This window comes from Zea mays, chromosome 4 (assembly GCF_902167145.1).
Source record: "Zea mays cultivar B73 chromosome 4, Zm-B73-REFERENCE-NAM-5.0, whole genome shotgun sequence".
In the NCBI taxonomy this organism is placed as follows: Eukaryota; Viridiplantae; Streptophyta; class Magnoliopsida; order Poales; family Poaceae; genus Zea; species Zea mays.
Genome location: NC_050099.1, coordinates 158776979 through 158791682, shown reverse-complemented (window position 1 = coordinate 158791682; position 14704 = coordinate 158776979). Strand labels below are relative to the sequence as shown.

The window sequence follows — 14704 nt, the reverse complement described above, 5'->3', positions numbered from 1 at the left end:
GCATGCGATCTCGCCACCCAGCAGCTTTGATTTGATGATCACAAATTCACAATCCGCGACTTCCTCATTCCATATAATCTCCGATCGACGTCCCCAAACCATGGCGGCTGCGGCTCTAGGCTACCCATGATTCCCCGACCGCCTCGGACTCCGGGCTCAAGACGCGCCGGCCCGTCCACGCGCATCGTCATGTGGCGTGGCCCGCTGCGTCTGCGTGGGTGTGGAAGCTACAAAGACGCAACGCGCCCGAGGGCAAGCTGGGCGCAGTTTGCGCCGCGCCCGTGCCGTGCCTTCCGCGGGCGTCGCTGCTCGTGATCGCGACGCGAGGGCTTTGTTTGTGGTATGATCCCCGCACGCGCGTCTCCAGCAGCCCCCGCGCAACGGGCCGGGGGCGGACAGGGGGATCGACCAGGCGGATCGATCCGCTTATAGCTCCGGCCGCGGGCAGGGGAGAAACGGAGATGAGAGGGGCCGCGCGAGAGGATGCCCGCCCACGCGCGCGTGGAAGACGCTGCCTCCTATATATACCAGGAGGGCTCGCGCATCCGCCCAGGCGCGCACCCTTCGTTTTCCCCAGATCGACGAACAACGGACCAAGTCAGGGCGGGCTGCCTCCGATTCGTCTCGTCGCGAGTCGACGACGACCCTTGCGGATCGGCCGGCTCTGCATCTCGTCGACTTTGTAACAGGATCGCTGCACGTACGGCATTCGGCATCACGATCTCGTGAAAGATCGTGAGGTTAGTCGTCTATCCATGCTCTCGCTCCCACCGTGAAAGGTTGCCCTGCGCGTTTATTATTAGGGCTAGAGATTTCCGCCGAGATAGTTTCGTTTTCGAATAATCAATCCTTTTCTCTTCATATGTTTTTCTGTGCAAACTAAAATTGTCGAACAAAAAAAAGATTGATTTGATCTGTTCTTCTCGGACTATTCGCCATTGAATCATTGATCGATTTTGTTGATCTCTATTACAACTGAGGTAATGGATCATGATCTAAATATTTCTTTATAAGTTGTTAAATATCTAAATTATTTTTTATTCAAAAATGGATAGAAATATGATCCGATCCTAATTCGATTCGATTCTTAAATTTTATAGTGTAAATATGATCATTGTCCCTCCTAATTACAACATGCTTGTTCTCAAATTCATGTTCTCTACTTTATTTTAGGCATTCTCCTGAAGTTATTAGGCTCAGTTGGACTGTGAACAGATGTCGAGCAAGTCTGACAACGGAACCAATGTAAGTTAAAAGATATATATCACCTCTGGGCAAATTATTTGTAGCACGACTCATTTCAAGAAAAAAAAAATTCACGATCTTATCGTAAGTTCAGTTCATCGCAAAGATTATTATCGGCAAAGATTATTATAGTACATACGAGCAGATGCCGCCATTACACCTCAATTAATTTTTAGCAGATCGCATTTTCTCTAATCAATGCTATCGATTTCCAAAATGGATGTTACCAGGAGCAGTTGGTGGACGAATATTATGACCAAGACGAGGACGACCTAGGTGACTTCATTGTGTATAGCGACGACGACGATGAGTCGTTGAAGCACAAGCAGCACCAGCAGGAGATGGAGGATGAGCAACAGCAGGAGGATGAGATGGAACAGCAGCAGCAGGAGGATGAGATGGAAGAGGAAATCGAAGAGGAGGTAGAGGTTGAGGAAGAAGAGGAGGCACCAGTTGGGCAGCAAGAGATCCTCAGCCTGAGGGAGCAGTTAAAGGAGGAAATCAGAAGGAAGAACGCGGCAATGGTCCCCAGCGCTCACAAACCTGATTTATCGTCACCATCCAAGAACCAGACGATGCCAACCGTCAATGACGGGTAAGATTTCTATGCCCTTAACTGATGTGTGTTCATATGTATAGTCTTATTTGGTTGTACTTTCGGTTCGATCATTTGTTATTAATAGCAAAACTTTTGTAGATACGGCACCTTCTTTGGGCCATCAAAGCCAGTGCTTGCTCGCCGAGTCATCGAAGAAGGGTGTTCATCATCGATGATGAAAGATCTACAGAATATACCGTCGTCCAAAGTATGCATTAACGCTTTTTATGCGTTTTGGTTTTTGTAACATTGAACGGTATGGTCATGTTTATTGCAGAGAGATGTTTCCTTGGCTTCGAAGATGCGACCAGGTGCGGTTCAGAATGTGCAGAAACAAAAGTTTGTTAGCGAGGTGACAAGAAATGAACACCTGATCATGCTATTTACTGTATGGTGCTCTCTGAACAAATTGATTTAAGATTTCTTTGCGTTTGCAGGAGAAAAGAAAGGCCGACACACTCCGAAAGAATCGAGATTACTCGTGTCTGTTCTCAGATGATGCTGATACTCACCCCCCTACTGAAGGTCATCCTAGTAGTAGGGCCTCTCTTGCTCTCAAATCTGGTACGGACACTAGTTTTTTGTTGAACATTTCCCCCCTCTTTGCAGTAAATGTGATGAACAAAATACTGTATACTTCATGTAGAGGCTCAAGATGGTGGGCCGGTGAATGCCAGGAAAGGCACAGCTCAACCTGCCACATTATCTCTCGGAAAGAAGGCTCATGCAGAAAGAAAAGGCACTATAGCTTCTGGTAGAAACAGCCTGCCTAATAACTTGAAGAAGAAATCTCCAGGTTTGCTATCATCCTCGAAAAGCCAAGAGCTGCAGCCGTCACTCCATAACAAGAGGCTGCAGGCATCGATTCCTGGCCAGAAACTGCGGCAGCAATCGCAGAGTCATCAGAGGCCGCAAGGCAATGGACGTCAGCCACCGTTGCAAGGTCGACGTCTACAAGGTCAGCTCATTGGTCAGAACAGATCGGCTGCGCAAAACGCGAGATTGAAATCAGCACAAAAACAGCTCATCCATTCCTCAGAATTCAAGGTAACAAATCGTTTTATATGAGGGCAGCTTGTGGTACCGTATCCATTGCACAGAAAGCATTGTGTTTCTTAAGGGCTTTTGTTTTTTCAACGTTGAGCATTTGCAGGCCTCTCGTGGAGTAGAAAAGTATACAGTAAAAAGAAGGAAATCCAGTGATGACAGACAAATAATGCATAGGTATTATTCTGGTTATTGTTTTTATTATTAATGTATTTGTATTAGTTCTCTTGTTTGTATTCAATTAAGGTGTGTTTAGTTGAGGAGTAGAGAAGAATGGATCGACTCAATTTCTATTTTCTGGATGTTTGGTTTCCAACAAAATAGGAGCAGAGCGGCTACTGAAGTCTCCATATGAAAATTTATCATAAATAGTTGGAATGCTCTCGCTCCATCAAAACGACCGGATGCGAGCGCTCTCCTCCCTCTCCTCTTCTATACACCCATATGACTCTCCAACCAAACAAAGAATGGAGCAGCTTCGCTCTACTCTACTCTTCAACCAAATAAAAAATGCATCGACTTTATTTTACTTATCGAACACAGAATAGAACGACTCTATTTTCAAAAACTAGAGTGAAACCGTTCTATTCTATGTTTGACAAGTAGAATATAGTCGCTCTATTTTTTGTTTGGTTGAAGAGTAGAATACAGCAGAGTCGTTTCATTGTTTGGTTGGAGAGCCATATTAGTGTAGAGGGGAGGAGAGGACTTGCGTCCGGGAGAGCGCTCGCAATCAGTCGTTTTTATAGAGCCGGAACATTGCAACTATTTATGGTAAATTTTCATATGCAAACTCCATGAGCCGCTCCGCTCATCTTTTGTTGGGAACCAAACATTCAAAAAATAAAAATAGAGCCGTTCCATTTTTTTGCACTCCTCAACCAAACACAATCTTAATGTTCGGATTATATAATACTGCCTCTAGGTTTCATAATATATAGGCATATTAGGATTTAAAAAAGGTATGGAATACTTTGACCACAAATTCTCACGATATATCATTATTTGCTGCCATAATTTATGTTGATTTCATGAGGTTTAACTTTTTACGAAGTACTAATATGTCTACTAAGAGTTAATAGAGGGAATGCTATGTTATATGCCACAGTATATACATTCCCGTGCATACTGTTCTAAATCCGGCACTACTGGTTCAATCTAAAAATTGTCCATCACTACATCTAGGGGTCGAATTGAAGATTATAAAAGTTAATTTCATACTTACTTTGTTTCCCTGTTCGACTTTATGTGCTCAGCTATCACAAATTTGCTGGCAGCGACGATGAAGACGAGAGTGACATGGAAGCTGATTTTGCTAGCATACAAAGGGAAGAAAGAAGAAGGTACACTTTCAGCCCCATTTCACACATGAAAACCTTTATTTTTTGTTTGAGTTGCTTAAGTGAAATCTTAGAAATATAACGGACGTAATCACCCACGAAATTAATTCGTTCCAACCCACAATAGATCACCTCTTTTAATAAGATGTAAAATGATTCCTTGAACCAAACATTTCGGAACGTGCGCTTTTGTACCAAGTTAATTAGTTTTGATTTGCTGAATTTGTACTGATTAAAAATTTTATGCATTGGTCGTTCAGCGCGGCACTTGCAAGGAGAGAGGACGAGGAGCAGCTCCGGTTGATCAAGGAGGAAGAGAGGCGCGAGCGCGCGAACAAGAGAAAAAGAGCAGCACAAAAGGAGAGTAGGAGTTAGTTAGAAGCTGCCAGTTCTTAAAATCATGTATTCTAAGATGTGGCCAAAGGTTAAGTTATATTGATATGGTAGTCTATCATGTAGTTTATTGACTTATTCCCAGTGGAAGAAAATCTACCTATATGTAGCTACGTGATGCCAACATGTACGGACTAGGCCAGACCTAGTTGGCCAACTACTCAGAACAAATATATGAAGAGTCTATAATAGAAAAAAAAATGGATCCATCATACAAATAGAGAGGGTGCTCGAGTTTGTTCACACCTCTCACTCTCCGATCCATTTGTCTTCTTTCATATTTTAGCCTTCCATTCTTTGTTTTAATATTGATCCTAGTTTAAGTCTGAACTTTAAAACGTTTACTAATTTGCCCAAGGAGCAATCTCCATAACGTCCTGAGAACCTTGTCGGTCTGGAGCGGTCTTCTTTAATGATCTTTCTCCTATTCATCATCGTCGAAAAGATGTTGCAACCTCTATTTCCATATCCTCCCCATTTATATCTATATCGACCATATGTGGTTGCTCTTCCTCTTGGCAATAAAAATCCTACCCCAAGCAGCCACATCGATGTAGCACTGAACCAATCCACTTAGGGCTTGTTCGGTTATTCCCAACACACATGGATTGGATGAGATTGGAAAAAAATGAGAAGAAGTTTGACTTGTTTGGGATTCAAACTCATCCAATCCCACTCAATCCACATGGATTGAGAGCTAACCGAACAAGCCCTTACTTGGTGCTACTCAATTCCAATGGCGAAAGAATTGACCAAAGACGGAGGACAAAAGACAGATAAATACATATATTTTTTTTTATAAATTTGACATAATTTTTTAGACCGACAATAGTATTTTTTGAGTTTATAAATTTATGATTCCACATATGGCTACTGCTACAACTCCACCATAGAAGCTTCTTGCCATCGTATCCTCAAGCAACTTAAAGATTACAACCGCTTGTATACGGTCTGATCAAGAAGAACAGATGACATGCTCCTTGAAGCGGCAAAGAAGAGCTTCCATAATAAGTTTGGCGAAATTGACTTTAAGCTAGAGCACATGTAGCGCACACTTTGCCAACAACTCAAGTGGTGTGTGTGGGGCACGGTGACGACAACTTGGATAATGATTATAGCTCCGCATCACCGGACAGTGCAGTCCACCATGCCCTATTGGCCACAATAGGAGAGCTCAACGCAAAGAGAAGATGTGGTGATAGATAAGAGTCGGCTATGATAGAAGCGGCCTTTTATTTAAATCACAAACTGGACGTGAATGCGGAAACTCCACACTATTTCTAGTTGAATGCGATGGAGAGAGGTGAGAGTACCTCGGATTTGAGGTACGGCTAGAGGCAACACCCTTTTTCCATCCACATTTGTGCTATGGTGGAGATGTAGACGTCTCGAGTGACCAATGAACTTTTTTTCGCATGTGTGGTGGAATAATAGTGACATTGCTGGATATAGCCTTAGCTCTACTCCTACCAGGTTACCGTATCTCGTTCTCGTTTTATTGGATTTGAGTTTTTAATTAAAAAGTTGGCCTAATTTAATCGTGGAATCTGCTTGGAATGCTTTGCTTTTGGAAATAATGGTGAGATAATAAGTGGAAAATTGGATTGGAGAATGTAGACGAGTAATGTTGCATTGGAGCTGGGAGAGCATCAATAGAGGGACAGTGCTGTTGTGTCGACACTCGACTGTCGACCACCGGTGGCTGTTGCAGTCTGTCAACTAGTGGTTGGCTAGGGCTAATGGAGCGTGGTGCAGCCACTAGCCCAACAGATAATTTGTGCCTATGTCGTAGCAAGATATTTGGAAAATACATAGTAAAAATGTTGAGAGGTGTGAGAAGTGAACGCATACCACTTTATAACCATAGCAATTTAGAAATTCCCAATTCAAAAAAGAATAAGTCTACATAACCACCGACTTTTAAATGTTGGTTTACTTCACTCTTTACCTTCAAAACTGATATATAACCCTCTCAATTTTACAAAACCAAACAAATAACCCTCTAAGCAGGTTTTTGTTGGTGATTTTGATGACGTGACATCTATGTAAGTGACACCACTTTTGTCTTTTTAATTTTGTCTTATACTGGTGTCCAAATTTTTCCTAAAGTTTTTGTTGACTTTATATTTTCCCTAAGTTTCCTAAAGGTTTAGATAACACATTAATTACTAAAAAAACTACATAAAAAAGCTTAATATTTTTTTGTGTCTCATGAAGTTCATATCTTCTAAGGCTAAAACTTTTACTAGAGATAAATAATAATATTACTATACTACTATAATTTATGTTGATTTTATTAAGGAGGTTAAGTGGTCTTTATTCTAGTTACTAACTAAATAAATTATAAATTTGTTTTTTATAAAAACTTACAAAACAGTAATAAAATTCTATCTAATTTTTACACAAACCTTGTCCAAAATAAACTAACATACACAAATATTTTTAGAAGTTTTTTTACAAGTTTGAAGACCCATAATTTACATAAATATTTCAAAGAACTATATATAGGTATAGACTTAAATTTCTTAGAAAATTATGAAAATATTTATAGATGTTAGTTTAGGTAAGAGAATGTATGTGTAAAAATTGAAGATCATTTTATAACTATTTGCTAGGTGTTTCTAAAAAACAAATATAAAGTTAATTTAGTTAGTAATTAGCAGTTTTTAAAATAGCGGGCTAAGGCATTTATCTCCGGCCTTTTTTAACAGCTAGAAAAGGATATATCTGGATATCGCCGCAGCTAAATGTTTTAGCGGTTTTCAGAACATAGAACAATCGAGTAGCATTACCAATGTAATAAACTAATAACCAAAGAAAAAAATACAATAGGCGGTTCAGACTTCAGAACTAGAAATAATAGCAAGGAAAACAACATTCATTTGCTAAGTTTTATAGTCTACTGGTTACAACATTCAGTGTACTGAGCAGCAAAACATATAGCATACTGAGCAGCAAAAGTACTTCAAAAGGAATTGCAAAGTTGCTAAGGTCCAGGCAGCGGCTATTAGCTAACAAATGAGATCAAATCAAAATGAGACCAGGCATAAGCCCGCTGCCCACCTGCGGCCTCCCGTGCGTGTCCGCCCACCCGTGGAGATCGCGATGGAGAGCAATATGGAGAGCCGAACAGCGCCAGCCGCACCAACGCGACCGACAGGAGCAGCAGCGTCCTCGACCACGCGTACACGTCACCGCCCCACACCGGCGTGCTGTTGCGGAACGGGTCGGTCGAGGATGGTCCTCGGTCCCTCGGCGGCTACTGCTGCTGGACAGAGGGCGAGGAGAGGAGCAACGAGCAAGACAGGAGTTGTGACACAGGCGGCGGCTAGGGTTCAGTGAGCAACTAGGCATGCGTCGATATGTTATTTTGTTTTGGGCCCAAATTTCATTTGGCCCACAACGCACGGCAGCTCCTTTAGCGGGCTAAATGATGTAGTGTTTAGCTGTTTTAGCGGGCTAATATCCGCTATTAGCGGTTCTGTCCGTTTAGCGCTAAATTGTGATTATCTTATCCCCACCCTTCTGTAGCAGCTATATCCGGATATAGCGGCGGATATATCCAGCTATTTTAAATATTGGTAATTAGAAGAAAGACCACTTAACTTACTTAATAAAATCAACAAAACGTTTATTAGTTTAGTAACAATATTATTTAGTTCTAGTAAAAAATTTAGCCTTAGAAGATAAGAACTTATTGAAACACAAAAATATTAAGCTCTTTTATATAGTTTTTATTTTTAGTAATTCAATCTGTTACTCCTAAAATTTCAAGAAATAGGACGAATATAATATTTAATTAACGATTTTCGTATAAAATTATATCAATTTTGGACACCAATAGAAGATAGGATTGAGAAAACAAAATTAGTGTCACGTCATCAAAACCTCCAACAAAAACTATCTAGAGGTTACTCCCTCTGTCCTAGTTTATAAGGTATAACCACTTTTTGTTCTTTTCCCATAATATAAGACATGCTCTATCTAGCCATATGTACATCGATGTAATAGTATAGAGAGAATTAAATATATTTTTTATTCTTTTGAACCATAGTTGGTTACGCCTTATATATTAGGACATTGGGAGTATTTGTTTGGTTACGTCTTATTTGTTTGGTTACGCCTTAAATATAATTTGTTTCTTCACCAATTATGTAAAGCATGTCCCAAATTTATCAATTTCGTTGGGATTTCCTAAATCAATGTTGATGCTAAGTCCATCATGAAAAGCATACTCCAACTCACGCCGTCCCACCACCCTATTGACTATAAATACATCTCCAGCACCTAGATGTTTTGACGCCGTCACTAACAGACAACCTCCTGTGATGAGGTGCCGTCAGACAGGGGTGGATGAAAATTTCAGGTCAGGTAATTCAGATAATTTAAATTTCGAGTTCTAAGAACCGCTACCCGAAATTACAACGAGTTTTATAATATCTGAAAATTCAGGCACTCGAAATTTCAAGTTCAAATTCAGGTATTTCCGAACTACCTAAACCGTTGTGTTAGCTTCATAAGCGCCCTAATAATTTAGTAAAAAACAATTTAAATAATGATATACATGCACTTAAAAAACATAGACAATCTATAATCACAAGTTCACAGTCGTATACACTCACATATAATTATACATACACAAATTGATAATTAACAATGACATAAATACATGTCACATGAAAGTTTGGGTATTTCAAGGTACCCGGTTATGGTAACGGAAGTACCCAAAATAAATTTTGGTTTTACAAGTTGCCACCCGAAATTTCCTAACTAAATTCAAGTATTTCGAGTTCGAGTATTCTAGATTCGAGTTTTAGGATTTTTGTCCAGACCTACCGCCAGAGCACCTCGTGTACTATCTTCACGTCGTCTCCTCAACCGTATGATCTTCAATCAACAACTCCAACCTCTCAAGACGTCAGGGAAGGATTTTGATATTGATTTCTACCGTCAGTTCAATTTAAAATAGAAAGCAGACCCACTTAAATTTTTTGTTAACAAACCACTTTAAAAATTAGCAATTAATAAATAAAGAATTATTGGAGCACACACATTTTTACACTCCCTAAAGTGTTTGTTTTAGCAACTTTCTAAATGTATAATTTAGGGTGTTAAATTTGCATAACTATTAGAGATGCTTAAAAAACCAGTTTTCAAAGTAGACCATTCTCTAAAGGTCAGAGCCTTTGTAGACTTATTCCAATTAAAAATGAAACGATTACAACATAATAGGCCTTCGCCAAATTAATTTCGTTTGCTCTTTAGCAATATTTCTTGTGATGTTTGCCCTTGCTCCGGTAGGCAGGTACGCAAGATATGCCCCCATGCCAAAACTCATTTCTCAAATATCTCATAACAACCAACCTGGATACATAACCTTTCAAGATAAATCGTGGATTGCATCATTTTTATTACATGCCATTTACCACAAAGCAGGGAATACAGAAGAAATACAAAACATCTCGGTTATAAAAACAACTTTATTAAAACGCTACTGAGGCATCAGGTGCTCGATGCAAAGCAGCAGTTTGGTAGGGCTACTGAATCCAATTACAAGGTTTAAGAACTCCCTAGTAGTTTCTTGATGTCCTTCTGCAAAATTTTGCCATAGTTAATGCTGTAAGATGAGACAAGAAACAAATGACCAGACCACCGACCAGGTCAATTTAAAATGGAATTTACCTCGATGCTCAGTGGGGAAGTTGTTGGTGCATACCGCTCCACAACATGCCCCTCTTTGTCAACCAAGAATTTGGAGAAGTTCCATTTTATGTTATCGCCAAAGAGACTACCTTTGCTGGACTTCAGGAACTTGTAAATGGGTGCAGTATTGTCACCATTGACATCAACCTAACGAAGAAAGTTAAAAACTTCAAACTACGTATATGCTAATCAGAATCACATTCACAGGCATATGGATAATTCAACTGATGCATAAATTAAACAATGAAAATGGTCCCTAATACCCCCTCCATTTGTTTTTGAAAACAATTATAAGATAGACTTAGCAACAGAACATTTAGTTCAAGTATTACATTTCACACAGACAACATATATAAAAAAGAAAATTCTTGGATTCATTGATCAAAGTACTGTAGTTGGTCATGAAAGTTAAGCATACATTTTTACCATTTTGGATGGGAAAATACAAAGATAAAAGAAATAAGTACTGTGTGCAAATGTACCTTGTCGAAAATTGGATACTCAGCCTTGAAGCGAGTACAAGCAAACTGGACAATCTCCTCATTAGTGCCAGGCTCCTGCCCACCGAACTGGTTGCATGGGAATGCAAGGATCTCAAAACCTAAAGACGCATCAGATTGACAACAACATTTAGCACAACAATTATGTTTTGACATGAAGGATCCAATCTATATGAGCAGCAGAGCATGCACAAAAGACAAACTCCATAATTAAGCAATAACGATGCACGAGATTAGATATTTACCCTGGTCCTTGTACTTCTCATACAACTGGCTCAGCTCTGTGTAGTTGGAATTGGTTAAGCCACTGCAACAAAATAAAAGAGAAGTGGCCATGTTAACTCAAAAGTAGTCAACAGAGTCTTATACAATGGTACATGTGCACCACAGAATCAGGGATAAAAACACTATCCAAGAATGTATGTAGTCCTTAACGTACAAATAGAAATGGAATGAATAACATGACACTTAAATTTGCATAAATAGTCCAGGTGGCAGGTGTCCCAATAATTTGATGTCCAACTGCAGCCACTACCATGATGTCTATTTACCGGGCAAATTCCACCCACACATGGATAACTCAAATGTTGATTCTCAAGAAACAAAACTACTATGGCGCTCAGGATAAGCGTTTAACACAATATATTTAACAGTAAAATTTGAATTTGAATTTGCTAATATCATTGCATAACAAAGCATATAATGTGCATGCTAGCTCCATCGCACTTATCCACAAACATAAAGTTCGAATTATAAAGTACACTGCATTAGAGCATCTCCAAGAGAGGTCTTAACCTGGGTCATATCTTCAAATATAGGACCTAAGAGGAAAAAATGGCTTCCAAAAGAGTAGCTATTTTAAAATTTGTATCAAATTAATATAGGAGTCTAGACTTGAGGACCCAAATGTATTACCTCTATGGACGGGTCCTATCCCCTCAAAACCAATGAATTTATTGTTCCACATAGGGCGCCGACACACTTCCCCGCGTGTTCGCTCATCATCGGAGGGCCTGCCTCCATCCCCACGGACGAAGCGCCCACCCACCATTGCCGGACCTCCTCCATCCCCATCGATTGAAGCGTCAGACCGGCCACTCTCCACTCGGCGGCACAGCTGTCCATGGAAATGGATCGACGGGAATCTTAGCCACATGGATGTCCGATGTGCTGTGTTGTATATTGATTTGCTTCAGTGATGTGCAGTATAGATACTAGCCCTTGAAGCTCAATTTTGTCTCTGTAGAATCTGATGAGTGCCTCGAGTGCCCTGTGTCACGCTAAACTATTGCGTGCTGAATTTGTGGACGTTGTCGTAGCCCACTTTCGTGTTTTTCTGGAATACTGATCATGTTTACTTGAAGAAAATCTGGCCTAATTCAGACCTAATATTTTCTATGGATCATTTTGATATACGTGTTTGATTGCCTGGTTACACGATTTTGATTTAATAAATTTCACGATTAAAACTGAGGGATGGAAACGGCTGCTTGCTGATTGATGAAGCTCTGTTTGCTCTGTTAAATATGAGTATATCACAATGCATTGAGATAAAATTGTTTCAGGTAACTTAAACTCTTCATATCCAGTAGACGGGGTCTTCTAGTCAGGCGTTGCCTGTACAGACATAATTTGAGCAGTTCTTATTTTGTTTGGTGGAAAGCACTGTGATCACTTTCATTGCCTCTGCTTTGTTGTGCCATGCGAAACTTATCTAATTTAGGGCTAGTTTGGGAACCCCATTTTCCCAAGGTATTTTTATTTTCCCAAGGAAAATTAGTTCATTTTCCCTTGGGAAAATGAAAATCCCTTGGAAAAATGAAGTTTCCAAACTAATCCTTACTTAAATCTTGTTCTTGTTGTAGGCTGTAATTGAAACGATTATGGGTATTTGAAGAAAACTGCAGCTTGCACGGAGGTGTAGTTGATGAATTTAATGACCTATGCATATGATAATAATAGCAGCACAAGAATTATAGTGGACTGGCACATATTCTGCTGATGCAAAGCTACAAGAAATCGCGTAGAACTGTGAATTGGAATCGATGCTGCTTCAAATATACGCGTGAACCGTGGGGACAAATGGGAAATGTCAAGATGGTGCTGCCAAATCGCAGGGTAACTAACTGACGTGGTTTTAGGAGTCACTATTGGAGTTAAAAAAATTGTTAAGGCTCTAATTAACTTAAACCACAGGCCCTATTTTGTTTTTTAGGCCCTAACGATAGGAGTCCTTCTTGGAGATGCTCTTAGAAGAACTAAATGAGCATACTGGCGCTAATAAGCACCAAAGCACTCTCCTATGAACAATTTCACCATAAACGTGGATCATTGCGGTATGAATAAGAGGTTTACATGATGAATTCCACACAAATTTTCAAGCCAAGATCGATTTTGCAACACAACGGAAAATGGTATTAAGAAAGCAGTAAATTTGTACCACTGAGATGCAACATTGACTATGAGCAGAACCTTCCCCTTATAGGTGCTAAGGTCCACATCTTTCCCGCTAGCATCCTGCAATCAACAAAAAAAATCCTTAAGGAAAAGAAATTCACTAAGTATGATATAGCACATGCACATCCGAAGACTTTCGGAAACAAAGTAATCTTCAACGAAACTGGAGTAAGAAACTCGACAGAACTTGAAAAGCAGCGGGATCAGGGAAGGAGGAAGGACCCATGTCCAAATGCTAAACTCCACGAGGACATGTATGCAAACTTAGAACTATCGCTTTCAGAAGGAAATGGGGGTATTGGTATTCTATACAGGCGATTGGGCTGTTTTGCGCACCTTGACGGTGAAGTCGTGGACGGAGGTGGCGGAGGAGGCAGCAGCCATGCTGAATAGCGCGAACCCGCCGGTGATCGGGCGCAGATCCAGCGAAGAAACCGCGACGGCCGCACGGAGGATGCGCGGGCAAGGTGGGGACAGAGGAAAAGGGCTAGCGAGGGGAGTGCGATGGCCGTAGTGCAGGGGCGCCGCGGAGGATGGAGGGGTGGAGATGGAGACGGCGGCGCAACTCGGGAGGCGGAAGCGCAGGCGAGAGAATAGTGGGACGGGGCGGGGAGGCATCGGCGATCGGGCCGCGATTTAACGGAGCGGCGGTGCAGGTAACAGAGGTGGTACGGTCAGAGGCGACAACCGACAATGGATCACACTATCACAGCAGAGCAGAGTGCCTTTTAACTGTCCATTTCCACGACTCTGGTTTACATTTTTTTTAAGTAAAAGTTAGTGTAGGGAGGCCTACGGTATTTTACTGCTTATGTAAAACAAGAGTGAGGGTGAAGATATAGGAGGGTGAGTACAGTAGAAAAAATTAGAGTTACAGAACAGAATAAAGAAGCCAGGTTCTAATTTTATCTTCTATTACTGGCTTAACTCGATGACTAAGAAGGTTTATCTTAGATTTGAACATATCTCGACAACCTTCCATCGTGGATGGAATCTCATTGAACACCCAATTATTTCTGCATTTCCAGATGCCCCAGGTCAATAAGATTATAGCTTCAAGTTTCCAAGGGACTTGCCAACGTCTTCTGATTCTTGAAATGGTGTTGAATAAATCCACAGAACATGAAGGAGAGATTCCAACCAAGGACCAACATCTCTTAGGCCCCGTTTGTTTCGTTAGAATTGAATTCCATTTTAATAATTATAATTTAGACAAAACTAATTAAGTTCATATATTTATATATGTAATATATTTATATATGTAATATATTTGTATATTATTCTAAATTATATGAGAGAGATAGTTATATACTACATTTATGTTATAGCAAAGCAAGTATAATAGTGTGTTATAAGTTGTACATCGGAAACATAGCATGTAAATCTATAGAATCAATTTCCATCTCTCACCCCATGAATTT

At 40.4% G+C, this 14704-nt stretch overlaps 2 protein-coding genes across 3 annotated transcripts; one reads left to right on the top strand and one right to left on the bottom strand.

The window, feature by feature from the left end:
- Window positions 1–255: 255 nt before the first annotated feature.
- On the top strand, window positions 256–4902 carry LOC103653879 (histone H3.v1). Of its 2 annotated transcripts, none has more exons than XM_008680687.3 (10): window positions 256–740; window positions 1174–1245; window positions 1476–1840; window positions 1943–2051; window positions 2121–2195; window positions 2281–2407; window positions 2490–2890; window positions 2997–3067; window positions 4147–4233; window positions 4491–4902. In XM_008680687.3, the coding sequence occupies exons 2-10, from the start codon at window positions 1216–1218 to the stop codon at window positions 4603–4605; spliced, it is 1380 nt and encodes a 459-aa protein (XP_008678909.1). In that variant the 5' UTR covers window positions 256–740; window positions 1174–1215; the 3' UTR covers window positions 4606–4902. The 2 variants fall into 2 exon arrangements, with proteins under 2 accessions (XP_008678909.1, XP_008678910.1); XM_008680688.3 differs by having other exon boundaries at window positions 259–740; window positions 4168–4233; window positions 4491–4900.
- Window positions 4903–9969: 5067 nt separating this feature from the next.
- On the bottom strand, window positions 9970–13889 carry LOC541968 (GP protein). Its single transcript, NM_001111621.2, is given in 6 exon segments — window positions 9970–10215; window positions 10306–10473; window positions 10809–10927; window positions 11072–11133; window positions 13267–13343; window positions 13620–13889. Coding segments are annotated over 6 exon segments (507 nt in total). The 5' UTR covers window positions 13668–13889; the 3' UTR covers window positions 9970–10182.
- Between the last annotated feature and the right edge of the window lie 815 nt (window positions 13890–14704).